We start from the raw sequence: 20,747 nt of genomic DNA, 5'->3' as shown, positions 1-20,747 counted from the left end.
CCCCATCCCTGGAAACATTCAAGACCAGGTTGGATGGGGCTCTGAGCAACCTGATCTAGTTAGTGGTGTCCCTGCTCACTGCAGGGGGGTTGGACTAGATGACCTCTAGGGGTCCCTTCCAACCCCAAACATTCCATGATTCTAAGATCGTGTAGTTCCTACCCCTCTGCCATGAGGACAACTTCCACCAGACCAGGTTGCTCAAAGCCCCATCCAGCCTGGCCCCACAGATGGGGCAACCACAGCTTCACTGGATAACCTGTTCCAGTGACTCACCACCCTCATAGTGAAGAATTTTCTTACACTAATCTAAATCTACCCTCTTTCAGTTTAAAACCATTACCCCTTGTCCTATCACTACATGCCCTTATAATAAGTCCCTCTCCAGCTTTCTTGTAGGCCCCCTTTAAGTACTGGAAGGCTCCTATTAAAAGACCTCTTGAGCCTTCTCTTCTCCAGGCTGAACAGCTCCAACTCTTTCAGCCTGTCTTTATAGGAGAGGTGCTCCAGCCCTCTCATCTTTGTGACCCTCCTCTGGACTCAATCCTACAGGTCCAGGTCCTTGTTATTGTTGGGGGCCCCAGAGCTGTGTTCAGTAGTCCAGGTGGGGTCTTACGAGAGCAGAGTAGAGGAGCAGAATTACCTGCCTGGACCTGCTGGCCATGCTTCTTTTGACGCAGCCCTGGATATAGTTGACTTTCTGGGCTGTGAGCACACATTGCTGGGTCATGTTGAGCTTCTCATCAACCAACACTCCTGAGTCCTTCTCTTCAGGGGTACTCTCAATCCGTTCTCCCAGTCCAGCCTGGATTTGTGCTTGGGATTGTCCTGACCAAGGTGTAGGACCTCGCACTTGGCCCTGTTGAACCTTATAAGGTTCTCATGGGCCCACCTCTCAAGCCTGTCAAGGTCCCTCTAGATGGTATCTCTTCCCTGCAACATATCAACCACACCACACAGTTTGGTGTTGTCTGCAAACTTGCTAAAGGTACGCTCAATCTCACTGTCAAGTCTCTGACAAAGATGTTAAACAGTGCAAGATCCAGTACTGACCCCTGAGGACCACACCCTGAGTTCTCCAATTGGACATCAAGCCATTGATCACAACTCTTTGAGTGCAACCATCCAGCCAATTCCTTATCCACTGAGTGGTCCATCCGTCAAATCTATGTCTCCTCAATTTAGAGAGAAGCATGTCATGAGGGACTGTGTAAAATGCTTTGCATGAGTTCAGGTAGATGATGTCAGTTGCTCCTCCCTTAACTGCCAATGCTGTAACCCTGTCATAGAAGGCCACCAGATTTTTCAGGCACAATTTTCCTTTAGTGAAGCCATGTTGACTATCACCAATCACCTTTCTGTTTTCTGTGTGCCTTAGCATAGTTTCCAAGAGGATCTGTTCCACGATCTTGCCAGGCACAGAGGTGAGACTGACTGGCTTGTAGTTCCCTGGGTCTTCCTTTTTTTCCTTTTTTAAAAATGGGGGTTATGTTTGCCCTTTTCCAGTCAGTGGGAACTTCACCAGTCTGCCACAACTTTTCAGATATGATAGGGATAGAGGTTTAGCACCTTCATCCATGAGTTCCCTCAGGACCTGTGGATGTATCTCATCAGGTCCCATGGACTTGTGCATCTTCAGTGTCCTTAGATGGTCTTGAATCTGATCATGTCCTACAGCAGGCAGTTCTTCATTCTCCTTTGCCTTTTGTGACTTGGGCAATGTGTCTTGACCACTTGCAGGAGAAGACTGAGGAAAAAAAATGTTGAGTTCCTCAGCCATCTCCATATCCCAAGTAACCAGGTCTCCTGTTTCCTTCTGGAGAGGGCCCATGTTTTCCCTAGTCTTCCCTTTATCACCAACATCCCTGTAGAAGCTTTTCTTGTTGCCCTTGATGTCCCTGGCCAGATTTAATTCTCTCAGGGCTTTAACTTTCCTAACCTGATCCCTGGCTTCTCAGACAGTTTCTCTGTATTCCTCACAGGATACCTGTCCTTGCTTCCACGGTCTGTAGGCTTCCTTTTTGTGTTTGAGTTTGTCCGGGAGCTCCTTGTTTATCCTCACTGGTGTTTTTTCCTCACTTCCTTTTTGTTGGCATATATCGCTCCTGAGCTTAGAGGAGGTGATGCTTGAATATTAACCAGCTTTCTTGGGCCCCTCTTCCCTCCAGAGCTTTGTCTCATGGTACTCTACCAAGCAGATCCCTGAAGAGGCCAAAGCCTGCTCTCCTGAAGTCCAGGGTATTGAGCTTGCTGTATGTCCTCCTCGGTGCCCTAAGGATCTTGAACTCCATGGTTGCTGCAGCCAAGACCACCCGTGAGCTTCACATTCCCCACCAGCCCCTCCTTGCTGGTGAGAACAAGGTCCAGCATAACACCTCTACTTGTTGGGTCCTCTATCATTTGAAGAAGGAAGTTATCATCAATACACTCCAGGAACTTCCCAGACTGCTTATGTTCTGCTGTGTTATCAGGGTAGTTGAAGTCCCCCATGAGGTCCAGGGCTTGTGAACATGAGGCTGCTCTTGTCTGTCTATAGAGGGCCTCATCCACTCAGTCTTCCTGGTCAGGTGGCCTGTACCAGACCCCCACTATAACGTCACCTGTCCCTGCCCTCCCTTTAATCCTGACCCATAAGCTCTTGCTTGGCTCCTCATCCATCCCCAGGCAGAGCTCCAGGCACTCCAGCTGGTCATTGACATAGAGGGCAACACCCCCTCCTCGTCTTCCCTGACTGTCTTTCCTAAAGAGCCTGTATCCTTCCATTCCAACACTCTAGTCATAGGACCCATCCCACCATGTCTCCATGATGTCAATAAGATCATAGCTCTGCAGGTGTGTGCATGTTTCTAACTCCTGTTGTTTATTCACGTAGGGGCATTTAAGCTGGGCCCCCGATGAAGCTGGCTTACTGGCTGGAATTCCTTTGTGTTGCTCTTCAGGTGCTCTCCTGCTGACCTGTGATCCTTCTCCAGGCTCTGGGCCTCTATTGCTGGCACTGGCATCAAACTGATAGGGCTGGGATGGATTGAGGTTCCCCTCCCCTGGCAACTTTCATCAAACATCAACATACATACACAGAGCAAGTTATAACATGGAGTTATATGAGTTCAGTAAGAAAAATTCAATAAAAAAATACTTCTGATATTGATTCTTACGCAGAATTACCTGCCTGGACCTGCTGGCCATGCTTCTTTTGACGCAGCCCTGGATATAGTTGACTTTCTGGGCTGTGAGCACACATTGCTGGGTCATGTTGAGCTTCTCATCAACCAACACTCCTGAGTCCTTCTCTTCAGGGGTACTCTCAATCCGTTCTCCCAGTCCAGCCTGGATTTGTGCTTGGGATTGTCCTGACCAAGGTGTAGGACCTCGCACTTGGCCCTGTTGAACCTTATAAGGTTCTCATGGGCCCACCTCTCAAGCCTGTCAAGGTCCCTCTAGATGGTATCTCTTCCCTGCAACATATCAACCACACCACACAGTTTGGTGTTGTCTGCAAACTTGCTAAAGGTACGCTCAATCTCACTGTCAAGTCTCTGACAAAGATGTTAAACAGTGCAAGATCCAGTACTGACCCCTGAGGACCACACCCTGAGTTCTCCAATTGGACATCAAGCCATTGATCACAACTCTTTGAGTGCAACCATCCAGCCAATTCCTTATCCACTGAGTGGTCCATCCGTCAAATCTATGTCTCCTCAATTTAGAGAGAAGCATGTCATGAGGGACTGTGTAAAATGCTTTGCATGAGTTCAGGTAGATGATGTCAGTTGCTCCTCCCTTAACTGCCAATGCTGTAACCCTGTCATAGAAGGCCACCAGATTTTTCAGGCACAATTTTCCTTTAGTGAAGCCATGTTGACTATCACCAATCACCTTTCTGTTTTCCGTGTGCCTTAGCATAGTTTCCAAGAGGATCTGTTCCACGATCTTGCCAGGCACAGAGGTGAGACTGACTGGCTTGTAGTTCCCTGGGTCTTCCTTTTTTTCCTTTTTTAAAAATGGGGGTTATGTTTGCCCTTTTCCAGTCAGTGGGAACTTCACTGGACTGCCACAACTTCTCAGATATGATGGATAGTGGTTTAGCAACTTCATCCACGAGTTCCCTCAGGACCTGTGGATGTATCTCATCAGGTCCCATGGACTTGTGCATCTTCAGTGTCCTTAGATGGTCTTGAATCTGATCATGTCCTACAGCAGGCAGTTCTTCATTCTCCTTTGCCTTTTGTGACTTGGGCAATGTGTCTTGACCACTTGCAGGAGAAGACTGAGGAAAAAAAATGTTGAGTTCCTCAGCCATCTCCATATCCCAAGTAACCAGGTCTCCTGTTTCCTTCTGGAGAGGGCCCATGTTTTCCCTAGTCTTCCCTTTATCACCAACATCCCTGTAGAAGCTTTTCTTGTTGCCCTTGATGTCCCTGGCCAGATTTAATTCTCTCAGGGCTTTAACTTTCCTAACCTGATCCCTGGCTTCTCAGACAGTTTCTCTGTATTCCTCACAGGATACCTGTCCTTGCTTCCACGGTCTGTAGGCTTCCTTTTTGTGTTTGAGTTTGTCCGGGAGCTCCTTGTTTATCCTCACTGGTGTTTTTTCCTCACTTCCTTTTTGTTGGCATATATCGCTCCTGAGCTTAGAGGAGGTGATGCTTGAATATTAACCAGCTTTCTTGGGCCCCTCTTCCCTCCAGAGCTTTGTCTCATGGTACTCTACCAAGCAGATCCCTGAAGAGGCCAAAGCCTGCTCTCCTGAAGTCCAGGGTAGTGAGCTTGCTGTATGTCCTCCTCGGTGCCCTAAGGATCTTGAACTCCATGGTTGCTGCAGCCAAGACCACCCGTGAGCTTCACATTCCCCACCAGCCCCTCCTTGCTGGTGAGAACAAGGTCCAGCATAACACCTCTACTTGTTGGGTCCTCTATCATTTGAAGAAGGAAGTTATCATCAATACACTCCAGGAACTTCCCAGACTGCTTATGTTCTGCTGTGTTATCAGGGTAGTTGAAGTCCCCCATGAGGTCCAGGGCTTGTGAACATGAGGCTGCTCTTGTCTGTCTATAGAGGGCCTCATCCACTCAGTCTTCCTGGTCAGGTGGCCTGTACCAGACCCCCACTATAACGTCACCTGTCCCTGCCCTCCCTTTAATCCTGACCCATAAGCTCTTGCTTGGCTCCTCATCCATCCCCAGGCAGAGCTCCAGGCACTCCAGCTGGTCATTGACATAGAGGGCAACACCCCCTCCTCGTCTTCCCTGACTGTCTTTCCTAAAGAGCCTGTATCCTTCCATTCCAACACTCTAGTCATAGGACCCATCCCACCATGTCTCCATGATGTCAATAAGATCATAGCTCTGCAGGTGTGTGCATGTTTCTAACTCCTGTTGTTTATTCCTCATGCTACGTGTGTTTGCATAGAGGCATTCAATTTCCCCCAATGAAGCTGACTTACTGTCTGGAGTGGCTGGAATTCCTTTGTGCTGCTCTTCAGGTGCTCTCCTGCTGACCTGGGATCCTTCTCCAGGCTCTGGGCCTCTATTGCTGGCACTGGCATCAAACTGATAGGGCTGGGATGGATTGAGGTTCCCCTCCCCTGGCAACTTTCATCAAACATCAACATACATACACAGAGCAAGTTATAACATGGAGTTATATGAGTTCAGTAAGAAAAATTCAATAAAAAAATACTTCTGATATTGATTCTTACATGAAAGTTTGAGAGAGGACCAGGACGCAGTGTTTCTGTATAAATCAACTCCAGCTGAAATGGTCATGTAAAGGTCATTGTCAGAAATATATGCAACTTGCAACTTACATATATAATTACCTGTATAATCAAGTTATAATGAGATATTGTTGATAGATTTTTATTCTTTCAATATTTTACTAGTGGATTTTTTTTTTTCATTTAGCAATATTTTTTTCTGTCTATGGGCAAATGCATTTCATGAAAGAAAAAAATATGTATTTTGGAATATGCTTTTGCAAGTGTTATTACTGAATTCCGCATAATGCAAAAAAAAAAAAAAAAAAAAAATCTTGTAAAGCAAAATTAGAATAATAAGAATCCACACCCCCTCAAGTCAGTCATGTTGATAGGGATGAGGATTCATCGAACTGACCAGGTCAGGTACTGTTTTTATTCTTTGCTAATGATTTATGTGGCACCATATTACTAACTGGCAACCACACTCATTATTAGAAAAGTCTGGACTGACTTAGTATGCTTAAACTAAATCCCCATGACAGAAGGAGATAATGTTTTATTTAATTGGATAATCGGTGTTTTAATTTAAATAAAGCTCAGCTTTATTTGCCAAACAGGAATCATTAGAAAAAGAGTAGAAAAGCTCTTTATTTAATTCCTCTTGCATAAAAAAGTATTCTAATCTAATTTGGACAGTGTACAAAAGATAATTCAAAATGCTGAACCATGTTGTCTATTACCATTTTCATAAAAATTAGACAGAAGAATGCCAATTCTTGGAAATAGATATTTTACTAATCATAGAAAAAAGAAGAAGCCATAGCAATACATCCTTAAGAAAATTAGTCATGGTGATATCATATGCACAGCTTGCTAGTTCAAATTTTTTTTTTTTATTCTTGGTATATTTATATATATATTTATGTATATATACACATCCTTTAATTGACGTTTTTAATCATTGTTTAAAATTCACAGAGCACTAAGAAAGCCTCATCATAAATAGGGATCTCCTGTAAAAGCCTAGTACAAAGACACCCCTTCCTATTGCAAATAGTATTCAGTCTTAAAAGGAAATAAAACCATCCTTTCAAAATGACCTTTAAAAAAATCACTTTTCTTTTTTTGTTCATCTTTCTTTTAACTCATCTTTTTGTGGTTGGCCTTGATGATCTTAAAGATCTTTTACAACCTAAATGATTCTATGATACTATGGTTTTAGTCGCTACTTCTTTCCATACACTTATTTTGCAGATTGTTGTTCATCTGACCCATTTTTTAGTAGTGTTCTAATCCTCCCAACACAAGCTTTAGTCTGCAGTCTTGCCTGATTAATGCATGTTAACTGAGCGTTCAGAAGATGCCCTAGGTAATCCAAATTTTTAGGATCAAGAAACATTTGCACTGTGTTGTGAGCAGATTTTGCCTTGTCCCTAAATGTCCTCTGGAGGGGGGAGAAAGGGGTGGAGGGGGGTGAAGAGAGGAGGAAAGAAAAAATATTGGATTGGATTTGATTAGTAGTAATTACATTGTTGTTTTTATTACTCAATTTCCTGAATTAAAGTCTCTGACAACACCCCACCCCTTTTATCTCAGGAAAATTTTCAACTTTTATGTATTTTTAGAGAGAAGAAAAAATTACATTTGTATAAAAGCAGTACATTGGAATCTAATTACCAGTTTTTTAAAGGAACTATGCAATCTGTGTCAAAGGGCGATGTTCCAAATAGAAAGTCTTCTTAGATGGCTAGTATTAAAGGTTTCTTCAGGCTCATTTACACCCTCCTCTTCTGTAGTGGGCATCCCTGTTCCAACGCACAGACTTTTGCGGTAGAGTATTGCCAAAATAGCTCTGCTTGCATCTATGTTTCCCATACAACAATGACCTTTTTTCCTTTCCTCAGTTTAGGACGTCATTCCGTGTTTGCAGTCTTAGGTAATGCTGGAGTTGACTGGCTATTTTGACTTCTTGAACGGTTTTCATTGTGCATCTTACACAAGAAAGGGAAGGGGGAGGAGCTGGTGGCTACAGAGCAAATGGAGATACTTGGAAGTAGATACAGGCAGAGGAAATAATGGAATAAGGTCCTAAAATATGTTGCGTAATGAAAAATCATCTAAAGATACAGATATGGAACTAGTACTGTTGTGCATGCAAGGAGGCTTAATATCTTGGAACATTTAGCAGTGTTTTCAGTCCAGATATGCACTGCAATATAGCATTTAAATTTATCTACTAGCAATAAATAAATTGAACATTGAATTTTTTTTCAGCCTGTAAAATTGGCAATGGAATAAGAGAATCTCAAAGTCTATCACAGGGTGACTATATCAATTTAGGGCTGTTAAACATTCTTTGACATTTAAAACTTTTTTACTTCCTCCTCTTTTCTTTCTCTTTCTTTTTATTGTATATGGATGGGAAATTAAGAAAGGGAACCAGTCAGTTTATAAAACAACTTTTCAATGTCTGTATTTCTGTCAAGTTAAGATCACAACAATCCCAGTGAATGTCATAGACCTTGTTCTTGCATGTTCTGTGAGGGTATAGCAATCCCTTCATGTTTTTCAGGCTAGACTATCTTGCAATTTGTTAAGCTTCTTTTGCTTATGATTTCTTTACCTATATCTGTGAATTTACAAATTTGACTTTCCAAATCATTGTAAGTTCATTGCAATCAATGCAAGCCATTGAAGTGTTGAAGAAAAGAGAATATGTACAGTTGAGGATCAGATGCATAGGACATGGAGAAGCAAATCAGCACCAAGGAACAAATACTTCTAATCCATACTACTGACAGGTCGAATTTAGCTGGGAGTATACAGCAGTTCTTGAAGTATGTTAGCTAATGCATTTCTTGATCTTTCATCTGGTTTCATATGTAATATCAAATCATTTGTGCAGGTGTGTGAATTCTTGAAGTTACACAGAGTTAATTACACTGAGTTATTGAAGCAGTAAGGTCTTAATTTATTGCTAAAATACAAATAATCATGCTGCTTGTTAGGAATTGGACATAACTGCCTGAAGAACTGAATAAATAATTGCTCCCAGATATGTTTGTTATCAACTTTTTCGTCCTCTCTGAAGCAGACTAGCTTTCAGCCAGTTATAGCAGATCTGGCTCACATAGCTTGTAGACTGACTTAGTCGGGCATCTGGTATTGGATATGATTCAATAATACTGTCATAGTTTCTGCGTAGATTTACACAATGTATTTCACAATAGTCTCCATCTTGTTATTCATACTTGATTTTTTTATCAGTCATTTCCTTTGCCATATATGTTATTGTTTGCACACATTAGCAAGAATTATGAGATGATGTGTCTTTGTCTGCCATCGCAGAAAAAATATTCATGATTTTCTGCGCTAACAGAGTTTGCTGAAAGAAACCATTAATTTTACACTTGGGGCAGATTTTCCCAAAGATCTGACACTAAACTCTTGTGCTACTTAGGCAGTGAGAATAATAACACAGATTTAAGCAAAAGTAGAAATGGATTCCTCGCATTTCCAAACCTTTGTGGCATTTTTAATATTCAGGATGTACAGAGAAAACATAACCGTAAGAAAAATCCATGTGAATGCAATCATTTGTACCACCCTATTGCAGTAAATTCAAGTAATTCTGAACTGTAAACACGGTGTGGGGGTGTGTGTGTAGGTAAGATCTGAGCACTTGTTCTCTTGCCCTGTGGTTTTGCTCAAATATCTGAAGAGCAAGAATTAGAAAATAAGCACAAGCAAGAAGGAGAAATGGGATACAAAACCAAAACTATCGCTGGACACAGTGTCAGAAAAACTAGTCTCTCATAAATCTTCTGTATGTTTTTCAGTACAAAAAATAAATGTCTTTTCTTCCAGTGCAATACAGCTTGTAACACTCAAATCAGAAACACCCTAGCAAGCACTTATTCTTTAGCCTGAACTGCCTTCTGGAAAATTTCAGGCATTGACAGTCAGGATTATTTTCTAGTGTTGTTCAAATCCAGCCAATGCTAGTTCCTTTTTCTTCATCCTTGCATTTGAATCTCAGTATTGCGTGCCTTTTATTGTTGGACAATTTAGTTCATTTTAAATTAAATCAATCAGTTATTCCCCTACGGTAATTAGACACTTTGTAAGGTTGAATTGCCCCACAAATAGCATAGCTCAATGTGGGTTACAAATAAGCATGAATTTGCTCATTGTCCAGCAATGACATCTAAGTAGCCTATATTGAAATCAGCAGATTGGCATGATTTGACAAATAGATACAAGATGATAGATCCCAGCTAATGTAAAGCAGTACAACTATGCTTAAACCAGTGGAATGGTTCATAGGTTATACTAGCTGAGTGATATTTGTGAAGCACAGAAAACGCACCTATAACTATAGAATTGCTAATGCTGCCAGTTATAAAGATTTTTGCTCTAATACATTTGGGAAAAAAAAGCTATGCTTGTGCTTGTCTTTGTATTTCACTCTTCCTTTCTCTTAGGAGCCCTTATTTGGCTTTTTTATTGCTATATTTTTTAACTTTTTCCCTAGCTAGGGAAAGCAACTATAATTATTTCTCTCTAGTATAATCCAAGCGCTCTGATAATGCATGCAATGTAGCCTGATTTGTTACTAGTTGAACATAAATCCTTCATCTGGCAATCAGAAAGACACTCAACCATCTCCGCTTTAGTGCCAAACCTGATGACAGAAGATGGGAGTAGAGACAATATTCTTGGCACACTTCCCTGTTTACAAATCCCTGATTTGAAACCACATTCTTTTGCTCTGTGATATTCTTGCTTCCAGGAGTATGGAATAAGGTAGACTCACAATAAAGCCCAGATGTATTTTATTTAATACAGGGACACAAGTAAGGAAAATGCTGTGCTTCTGTAAAGTTCTGACATTGTTTCTTTGAACTTTGTCATCATCTTTTTTTTTTTTTTTTCAATCCATGTGTGTCTGTAAGCCTGCATATGATAATGGAAGGAGAATACTAAGTTATAACTGAGCAAGGTATAATGGAACAGCAGGAAGCTTGTGAGCCACTTAAATTAAAATGATGAGGAAGAAATAGGCATTAATTATCTCAGGCTGCATTATCTTTTCATTTTGCAGGCAAGGAAATGTTTAACACCCCAGGAAGAAAAGAATTAACTTCCTTTGAATCTTTCCACAGTGAACCAATGCTCAAGAAGCAAAATGCTTTACTTCAGACTGGAGAGATAATTTTAAATCACATGCGGGGGGCAGCTATATGAAAGATCAGAATCTAATATATTCACAGAGCAAGAATGATGAGATGAAAAAGGAGACAAAGAAGAGACTATGTTCATGTTCGCTCTGTCCCACAAACCATGACCTCTTCCACAGTCACAAGGACCTATTTGCAATTTCAAGGCAATAGCTATAAATGTTAATAATTGCCTTTACCTCTTTCTCTGTAGCTTAGCTTCTTGCCCCATTACCAAAACCATTTAGTTTCTCAGTAATTCATTTTCTACATAATCTCCTTTCATGTCCCATGTTTCCTCTATTGTGTTTCACCTTGGGCAGTACACCATGTAAATAAAGCCTATATCCATAATCGCTTTACTATACTGCTTAAGGGAATTCACTCCTGAAAATTCCGTTCCAACCTGTGTCCATTGTAGTAGATCTCTTCAGTCCTCATCAGGTGGGACAAGGAGGCAAATATTTTAAAAGCCATTTCAGCATCAGTGATATAACCTTCAGTATCTATTCAAAACTTTTAGATGTATTTAAAGGATGAGTATGAAACAGATAAAGGCATCTGCAAAAGAAGTTCATCATACTGTATTTTGATTTCAAAAATTCTTGCTTTTGCAATAGTGTTTAAGGACACGTTATAGTGGTATAGACACTGATCAAATGGACAAGAACATCCAAGAACTTGTATTCAAGTATTTTTTTCAAATCAGAAATAGAATTTTAACATACTAGCAGCCTGGAAAAATATGTATATTGGTATTTAAGGCAGAAATAATTGAGTTAAAGTAGAAACGATTGAGTTCTGTATTCTTCCAGTGAGCAAGAGAACTCCTAGCTTCACACTTTCCACAGTGTGACTATCACAGAAAAGACAGAAACAATCAAATATTTGTGTAAAACAGGTAGTATTTTTAGTTCTGTGTAGCATTTACTGTAATTGAGGTGTATATTGTCCTTCCTAAACCAGGTTTGAATTTGAATTTAGTATTCTGTCAAGCTCTTGGGTGTGAAATGAAAATAAAATAGTTCCCTTCTACTCCAAAAGCCAAATACCTGTGAAAGCAGCTTTTGATGCTCTCTCATGTCATCTCATGTTTCTTTGATGTGGTTATTGGTGGGTTTCCATCCTTGGTCTTAAATTTCAGTTTATAACAAATCCAAAGCCCCGCTTCATTGCCGTTTTGGTAGTGAACAATATTCATGGGACAAAGCAGGTGCTGGTTACCTAGATGGGGGTAAAAATATCTGATAACGTTACCCACATTTTTTCCATGCGCTTAGAGGCAGTTAAGGACTTGTGAAATTGGTTCCTCTAACATTTTATTACATAAGAGAAAAAAAAAAAACAATTGCCTTCCAGCCAAAAAAAAAAGCCATTAATGTTCTTTTTCTTCTTTTTTTTCTTTTTTTTTTTTCTTGTTTTTTTTTTTTCTTGTTTTTTTTTTTTCTTGTTTTTTTTTTTTTTCCTATTTGTTCTCAAGCTTCATTCTGACTTGGACAAGGGAGTGGGCACTGTTAAATATACCCTTTCAGGAGATGGTGCCGGCACGGTTTTTACCATTGATGAAACCACAGGAGATATTCATGCCATAAGGAGCCTAGATCGAGAAGAAAAACCTTTCTACACACTCCGGGCTCAGGCTGTGGATGTTGACACCAAGAAACCACTAGAGCCTGAATCAGAGTTCATCATCAAAGTGCAGGACATTAATGATAATGAGCCAAAGTTCCTGGATGGGCCTTACGTTGCCAGTGTCCCAGAAATGTCTCCAGTGGGTGAGTAGAGGAAAGAAGGAGAAGGTTGAAATGATAATATAACTTCTAAAACATATTATTAGAAACATCTTAATCTGTGTTTAGAAATATACAGACTACAGTTTTGTTTTAACTCTGCTTATTTAGAAACTTGTTGTCCTGCAAAATGAGTGCTTGTAACTTTAAGTCTTTGAGGACAGGAGGATAAAAAAAGATATTCAAGACAGGTATGCTAAGATCCAGGGGTTCTGTATACCCTCAAACCTGTTATTTCACATGATGAGGTGTGTTGCACTTTCTTCCTAGTTATCATTGACTGTTTGCTGTACAGATTTAGATGGTACAACATCATCTTACCATTTATTGTTCTTGTCTTTGTGGCCATTAAACTCCTACAGCATTTGCATGATCCTCTAATTCACAATTAGGGGAAAATTCTTTATCCAAGTCCTGCTATGCTGTAGGTGCTGAAAGTAATAATTGCCCTCACCTGGCTCTCCACAATGCAAGAATGGGAGTCAGAGAGGCTCAGCAAGACTGGCTCAAGGTCTCAAAAACCGAGTGCCCAAAAAGATACCAACAGCATTGGATTCTTAAGTCAAGAGAAAGAGGAGACTGACTGGAAACATGGTAAGTTTTCAAAAAGCCAGTGTACAGAGGAGAAACTCTCTCTGAAGAAAGATGGACTGTAGTAAGGATACCGAAGCATCGGAGTAGGTTTTTGTTTAAAGAATTTTCACAACACAATAGACATTTGCCAGGAAAAACATAAAGAACATCGATCCTGCTTTGGAGCATGCGAATAGACTAAATGGGCCCTTCGGGTCTCTGCCTGCTGGCTGATTCTGCAGTGGTCCTGAGCCATGTGTTTGCAACACAAACACACTGTTTGTGTCCTGCTGCCAGATGGCAATTTGGGCTTCCCTGCGGGCACCAGAAATTAATTTGTTATGGGCTAGAAGGCCCTTAACTTCCCAGTGTTAGTTTCAGCTTATTGCCATTTTCTCTCTTAAGCTGTCTTTTCCCAGTACTTCATAAGCCAGTACGAGTCATTTAATACTCCCTGTAGTTGCTAACAGTTTCAGAAGTTTTCTGACTCTGAAATGTGCAGAGGGATCCTCTTGCCCCTTCAGCTATGCAGCTCAGATGGTGATGTTTTGAAAGACAATCCAGGAGGCACCTAGCTATCTACACAAGTTGCTATATGGAATTAATGAGGTAGTGTTTTAAATTTTGTGATAAAGAGTGGTAAAATGTGATAAAATGTGATATGAGTAAACATGTAGAGATGATCACGTTAATCTCGTACGTGTGTAGAGCTGAGTTCACTATATGCACCCATAGAGGTGCATCTATAGATTCATATATAGGTGCACTATTGTCGTTGCCCCTATAGAGATGCCTAGTAATATTACTTACAGTTGTAGTATTTATACATGGAAAACAATTGTTATATTTTCAAGTCTATTTCTGTGGCAAGTTCAGAATAACATTTTCTCACCAGTGAATGTATGGTTAGTTGTTAAATTGTTTTTAAGACTTGATCAGAGAGAAAGGAGAAAAATAATAATGAATTATGCTATTTACATAGTGGAATGCAGTGCATGCATTCATTCTCTCACTCTGTTGCTCTCCCTCCATCTTCCTTTCTTATTTTCATAAATATGTGTGTGCAGTAGCAGACAAAATGCTAACAGTGGTTTTATTTCATGGGAAACTCTTCAAGGTGTGTCATGCATTGGGGCTTTTTCATTGACTGGGAGTTGTATGACTAAATGAGATGCAACTGAGTATGCTGTGTCATGCATACAGCATTTTAAAAGAAATGCTTTTCAACTTACTCTCTGTTGGAGAAACAGCAGTAGATGCCATGGCAAAAATGCATCCTCTGGATCTTCACTTTATTCAGTCACATTCACTACCTCTAGAAGATTTATTCATAACAATTTTTATTTTCCTCTATAAGAAAAATAAAAGATGGATGAAAATCAATCAGAAAAGACAAGGCAAGGAAACAGTGCCCTAAATGGAGGCCTAAACTCCAATTAGTGATTACTAAAGCAGATAACAATTTTTGCTGTTGGGTTGTCTTGCAGCAAAAAATACCCAGAAATGCCTTTTGTCGCCTGTGATGTGCCAGGAGATTGTGCCTTCTCCAGTGTAGGTTTCTCCACTGTCTTGCTCTCTCTTACCTATGCTTTTGCTATATTATGCAAGCACAGATTTCTCAAGAGGATCTAAAACTACCGCTCCCTGTCACCAGTACCATTTAGTTGCACCTATAGAGATGCCTAGACCTACCACTGCCTGAGGCTGACATTGAAAATCACTTTGATTTTTTAGCTGGTACAGCATACGGTTGCCTTGGCTTATGCAAAAACCCTGGTAAACCCTTCCTCTTACCTATTTTTTTACGCTTCCAGTTTCTAGTTGCCATTTTTCAATTCCCAAATGTCCTAAACTTCACTTACTGTTAGTTTTGCAACAGTATCTATTATGAACTGCACTCACGCACACAGTTTCCATTGTGGGAAATGCACTACAACGTGATGCCTTTTCCCCCTTACTAGTCATTTCTATGAGTCTGACAAGCTTTTGTGAGTAGTGACTTGCTGTCTTTTATTGCTGTATGACACTTGCATGCAAAGGTTTATTCAGTTTGGTAGTTTATCCTAAGGTTATTGGTAATAAGGAGAAAAATATGGACACTAGAGTTCATGCTGAAAGGGGAATGAAGGGATAGAGAAGTAGCTACTAAAATCCTCAAGACTTAACACCCATTGTGAACACACAGTATATATTCCATTTGGACAGTGAAATAAAGTGATTTGTATAAAATACCCTTGAGGTACCACAGTCTGCAGCCATAAGAGAGGTTTGTGTGAGACTGGGACGTCTTGGGAAGAAAAAGTGTCTTTCAGACGCCTTACACACATTTTAGGAATGTTCATGGTGGCACTGTTCTTGGTTTTGTAACAGCTCTGACCTTTGTACTACTTGCTGTTGCTGAAACTTTGGCAGCTGAAAAAATGTCATAGCATTCATCCCTAGATTCAGCATTCCAGTCACAGAGTTATAGTAAAATTTCATGTCAATGATATAGTTGGACCTTGGTGATTTTTTAGTGGAAAAGTACAAAAAGATGGAAATTCATAGATCCTCAATATCTAGTTTTCCACACATAGATATGATTTAGACATATCTGTCATATCCATGTTTTTCATGGTAGATTTTCTAAGAACTTTGCTGTCTTTTTTTTCCATGTGTGTTTTAAGTGGAAATTTATTTTTTCCCTTCAAATTCACTTTGAGGTTCTGTTAAAATTTATTCTACAGTTTCTGTGCACTGGAGTTTGTTTCGTTTTCCCTCTCATCAATACCACTCCTTAAAAAAGATCATAGTAATGCATATCTTTTAGCTTTTTCTGAAGAAGAGATAATTCTAGGGTTGCCAGTTTTACTTAGTGGTGCATTCTTTACTGGTAGCCAAGTTATTTCATGTGCTTTTTACTAAGAAAAAAAAATATTAGTAGGATGTTTATTGTGTTCTAAAACTCTAATTTAAGCCCACTACCCACTTTATGCCAGAGGCTTGAATGGCTAGCTAGTTTCACTCCTTCCATACATGTACTGTAATCTGCTTGTGTATGACGGACAGGACAGTCAATCACAAACATAAATGCCAAAGATATTCTCTTGAAAATCCTCTTGGTTACCAACTGGTGTAACATGCAGGCTACTGTACCCATCTATGACTTCCATTATTTCTGATACTTTCTAAGTGTGCATAGTTTCTGTATTGTTGCGGAAGGATATTGGTACCTCCAAATTTTACAGTGTATTGCTCACATAACAAATGGGGTGCAGAATACTTTCTGGTGAAGATTTTATTTTGGAAAGGACAATGACATGAAATTCTCTGCAGAGAAACTCAGGAGATGGAGTCAGCTTACAACACAGAACTAATATTTTAGGAACAGGCCTGCTATGATGTTATCCTATGCCTAATAAGAGACTTATAAAAGCTTAAGGGCTGGACTCCTAATGTATTTTTTCTGATATTGGATGGGTTTTATCAATGTTTTTATTTGAAAGTATTGTCTTGATTTAATAAGAGTTCCAAAATGTAGAACAAAGCAGAAATGGATATTTATGTATAAGGACTGAAAGGGGACTGTAATTTCCCCCCCCCATATGTAAGTTAATATTAGCAAGATATGGTGTCCTTAAGTATAATTTAATCAACTGTGTTGTTGCTTCTGGCAGCTGTGCTAGCTTTTGTTGCAATATAGCTCATGTAAGCATGCAAATATATGGTGAGTTTAAACCAAGGTTATGCCCTTATTAAAGCTATCAGTCCAGATGACTGAGAGTAGGGGCATACCAGTGTTAAACACACATTCAAGGAAAAATCTTATTACATATTTTTGTATATTTATGCATTAAAATGTGCACAGAAATCAATCAGCATTTCTCATACATTTCTTTCACTGACTATGCTGATTTTAATTGATCGTATGTATTACATGTGACAAATTTATAACTTCTACTGTCATAGTCTACTAATTGTTTTCTAAGTCATTTCCATATTACACTCTGCTTATATACAGACCAGCTAGGGCTGTGTTAAGCCTATCAATTCCATTACATACAGATTCCATATGTTCTTTCCCAATAAATTTAATTTCATACCTTTCCACTAGATTAACTCTTTATTGCTTAGGGGATTCTACAAACTCCAGATCACCATGGCAATTCTTCTGTCTCTTTGGTTATTAATTAACGAATAATGGAATATGTTCACATCAAATAGCTATATTACTGATTAAGCTTAAATATTCTATTTGAAACTGCATCAGTTGTAACACTACATTCTAACACTAAAATGGTCAATGATACTAGAAACTTGGTATCAGGTTATTTTTACTGGGTATCCTCCATGGCCGCAAGGCAGCTACCTGAAGAGTGTTAAGGGTTTGCTTCGCATGGTACTGACAGCCTAAAAATAGTCTCTATAAATTTTCTGGCAGTTTTCCTTCTATAAAGAATGCTTAATTGGCTTATATTTAAACATTGGCTTATATTTAAGCATTGACAAATGCTTTTATATATACATTCACAAATGGAACCTATATTTAATATATCCATCTATGTAGTTTAATGTAAAAGGATTACAATGTGTAGAAAACTAATCTGACAAACTGGTGGGTAGGAGCCTGCATTCTGGTTGGGCATAGCTTAGTACCATGTGCCTGAGTTTAGCCTGAAGCTTACACTGAGCAGAGGCTGGGGAAGGAAGGACTATAAAGCATTGGAGCAAAGACTGAGTGATCCTTCCCTTGATATAGATTCCTAGCTTCTGGCAATTTATTTTTAAGGACTTCCAAAAGTGTACCCAGGCTGTTGCTGAAGATATTACTTGGGGAATCTGTAGAGGCCAGAGACATTTTTGATTTTTGAATGGTATGACGTTCTCAGGAAGAGATGACTGGCAATATAATCTGTCAGCCCCTGTCTGCAGCCCCTCTGTCTCTACCCTGGTCTCTATGATTTTTTCTGATGTTACCAAGTCCTTAGAGACAATGATGGGAATTGGATGTCATATTCAAGATACAAGTATCTTGAATATTGTTCTTTATTCTCTTGTTTAGTCTCTTTTCCTTATCTAATAACTCCCATCAATCATTTTCCCTTTTTTGTCTGCTATTGATCATTGAGATGAAAACTTGGAGGATTTTCCACAGTCATCCCAAGATCAAGAGTTAATAGGTAAGCGAGCTACAACCCACTTCTGTGAAAGTACTGATAAGGTATTTTTTTCCCCATGCCTTTTACTTTGTATTTCTCAGTGTGAAATCCCCTATCTCCAGTTACTTGCTACGTTAAGATTCCCCTGTAACACTTTGCAGTCAAGCTTTCATTTTGTCAAGCTGTCACCTGCTTATATATTCTCTTTTACTGGCAAGCTGTGAGTTCAGATCCAAGTGAGATGCCGGTGGCAACCCACCTCTCATATAAAGACTGGCAATTTGATTTCTATTTTTATTTGGATATTATCTTAGAAAAGGCTGTTCTCTCTTAATCTACCTTTTTTTAAAGATCCTTTGCTTAGGAACCTTGCTGAAAACTTTTTGGAAATTTAGATACAGTTTACCTATGCAAGTAATCTAGAGCTTTATACTCACTGATTCACCCAATAGTTTTAACAGGTTTTGTGAAGAGCGGCTTCCCTTCACAAAACTGTACTGACTCCCCCCTTACAGGGTCCTATCCACATGTCCTCAAATTTGGTACTTTATTACAGAGTGTACAGATTCGTCAATCTCCTAGGTCAGACCTGGTGCCCTAGGTCATACAGACCACTTTTCAGAAAAATTCATGTCCCATCACTACTGCACTGATCATCAGACTAAGTCTTAGAGCCACTGTAGAGAAAGGTGAGTTTTAAGGAAGGAACAAAAGGAAAGGCAGGTTATGGTTGCTTAGCCTTTTGTCAAAGAGGTTTTTACCATGTATAAGGGACATTGCATAAAAATACAAAGCAAAACAAAATGCAAATTAAAAAAAAAAAAAAACAAACCACTGAGACATTGAGAGAAAATTACAAGTAGGCAGTAAATGCTCTTGAAACAAAAGTGTTTCTTGACATTATGATAGATCACTAGGCAGCCTTCAACTACTTTGAAAGACCTTACAAACAAAACCCTTTTAGATCAAAAGGGAGGAAAAAAAACAATGCAGAGGATCAATGCTTGCTTGGTGAAAGGATTGTGCCTATTGTCATACTCACTGTGGGTTTCATTTCCTACACCCTGGCTGTTGGAAATTGTCAGCAAAACAAGGAAATTTGGCAAATACTCTTAGGTGGGAGAATCTATGTAAAATGAAAGCTGTGACAGACAGGACCCTACAAACATGCACACAGCAAAATGTCTGAGAAGCTTTTGCTGTTAAAAAGGTGAGATGCTTTATAAATGTTTTCTGCTAGCTGGTTTCAGAGTCCCAAAATGTCAGTGTCAGTGCCAAATTCATGCAAAGCATTTGAGTCTTACTTCGTGTATATCCAGGCCTACTTAATATATTGTGTTTATCTGGAAGTGGGCAAAGTTAAAAACTCCTGTCACAGCAGATAAAGCCATTATGTTCCTATCCACATGCTGTTTTTACACCAGCTCAGTAGCGTAAATCAAATAACATTTTATATTCCATCACACTCAAGTCTTTTCATGCAGACCCCTTTGTTAGGTTAACCAACCAATACTTTCATTATTAAAATTAAGCTATTTGGTTTTACTCTAAATGTATATGTTGATCATTTTACTGGTGCTGAGTATTAATTCTTTTAGTGTATAAGGAGAATCTTTGTAATTATTTGTACTGTCATGTGGTTTGCATAATCATCTTTAGGTTCAAGATATATTGCATTATCGTTGTTGGGACTGTGTGTTATTTTTTTGTCAATGATACTTATTGCTGAGGGAAAGGTATTCGTATGTTTTAATGTAGTATTGAGAGATGTAGGAATTGTTTTTATACAGGCATGTATCATCTCTAAACATAAACCAAGTTGTATTGATAGTTGTTTCAGTAGCCACTCATCAGCTGTAAATGTTAAAAATTAACAAGTTGCTTTTTCCTTACTACAAAATGACTCTGAACATTAAATATCTTTTCAGCAAGAGCTGCTCTTTTGGCCACCAAGCGGTTTTAAACATTAAACATATTTTAAAAGTATTACTGTTCTCAGCCACTGAGTGACTGTAAACATTAAATATGTTTTATAAAAGCTGCTTTTCAAGCTTCTGCCTGCATGGCTATAAACATAATTTTTCTTTAAAGTTGCTTTCCAGCCACTAAGCTATTTTTTTCTTATAAGATCAGTTCTATTTATAATTTTTCACAGAAGAAACAAGTGCAAGGTTTCACTGGCACAAGGCAGCTCTTCATAAAGACACTGCAGCTAATGAGAAGAGGACAAAATTAAAATAGATTTTTATGGATGTTTTGTATGGGCATTGTGTGCATGTCTAGCATTCTTCTCCCCCATTTGTGTGTATAACTCTGCAGTAAATCATC

The 20,747-nt window shown here is 39.3% G+C and overlaps 1 protein-coding gene across 2 annotated transcripts in view; it reads left to right on the top strand.

Moving 5' to 3' along the window:
* The window catches only part of CDH12 (cadherin 12), a 173,118-nt gene that overhangs the window by 24,029 nt on the left and 128,342 nt on the right, over positions 1 to 20,747 (top strand). For both annotated transcript variants that reach the window (XM_035902107.1, XM_009646725.2), the window contains exon 2: positions 12,399 to 12,693. In XM_035902107.1, coding sequence (XP_035758000.1) covers positions 12,399 to 12,693 — 295 coding nt within the window. The remainder of the gene's footprint in view (positions 1 to 12,398; positions 12,694 to 20,747) is intronic.

This window comes from Egretta garzetta, unplaced genomic scaffold (assembly GCF_000687185.1).
Source record: "Egretta garzetta isolate BGI_Z169 unplaced genomic scaffold, ASM68718v1 scaffold109, whole genome shotgun sequence".
Classification (NCBI taxonomy): Eukaryota; Metazoa; Chordata; class Aves; order Pelecaniformes; family Ardeidae; genus Egretta; species Egretta garzetta.
Note: the sequence above shows the minus strand (reverse complement) of the source record. Positions and strands in the feature narration are given on the sequence as shown.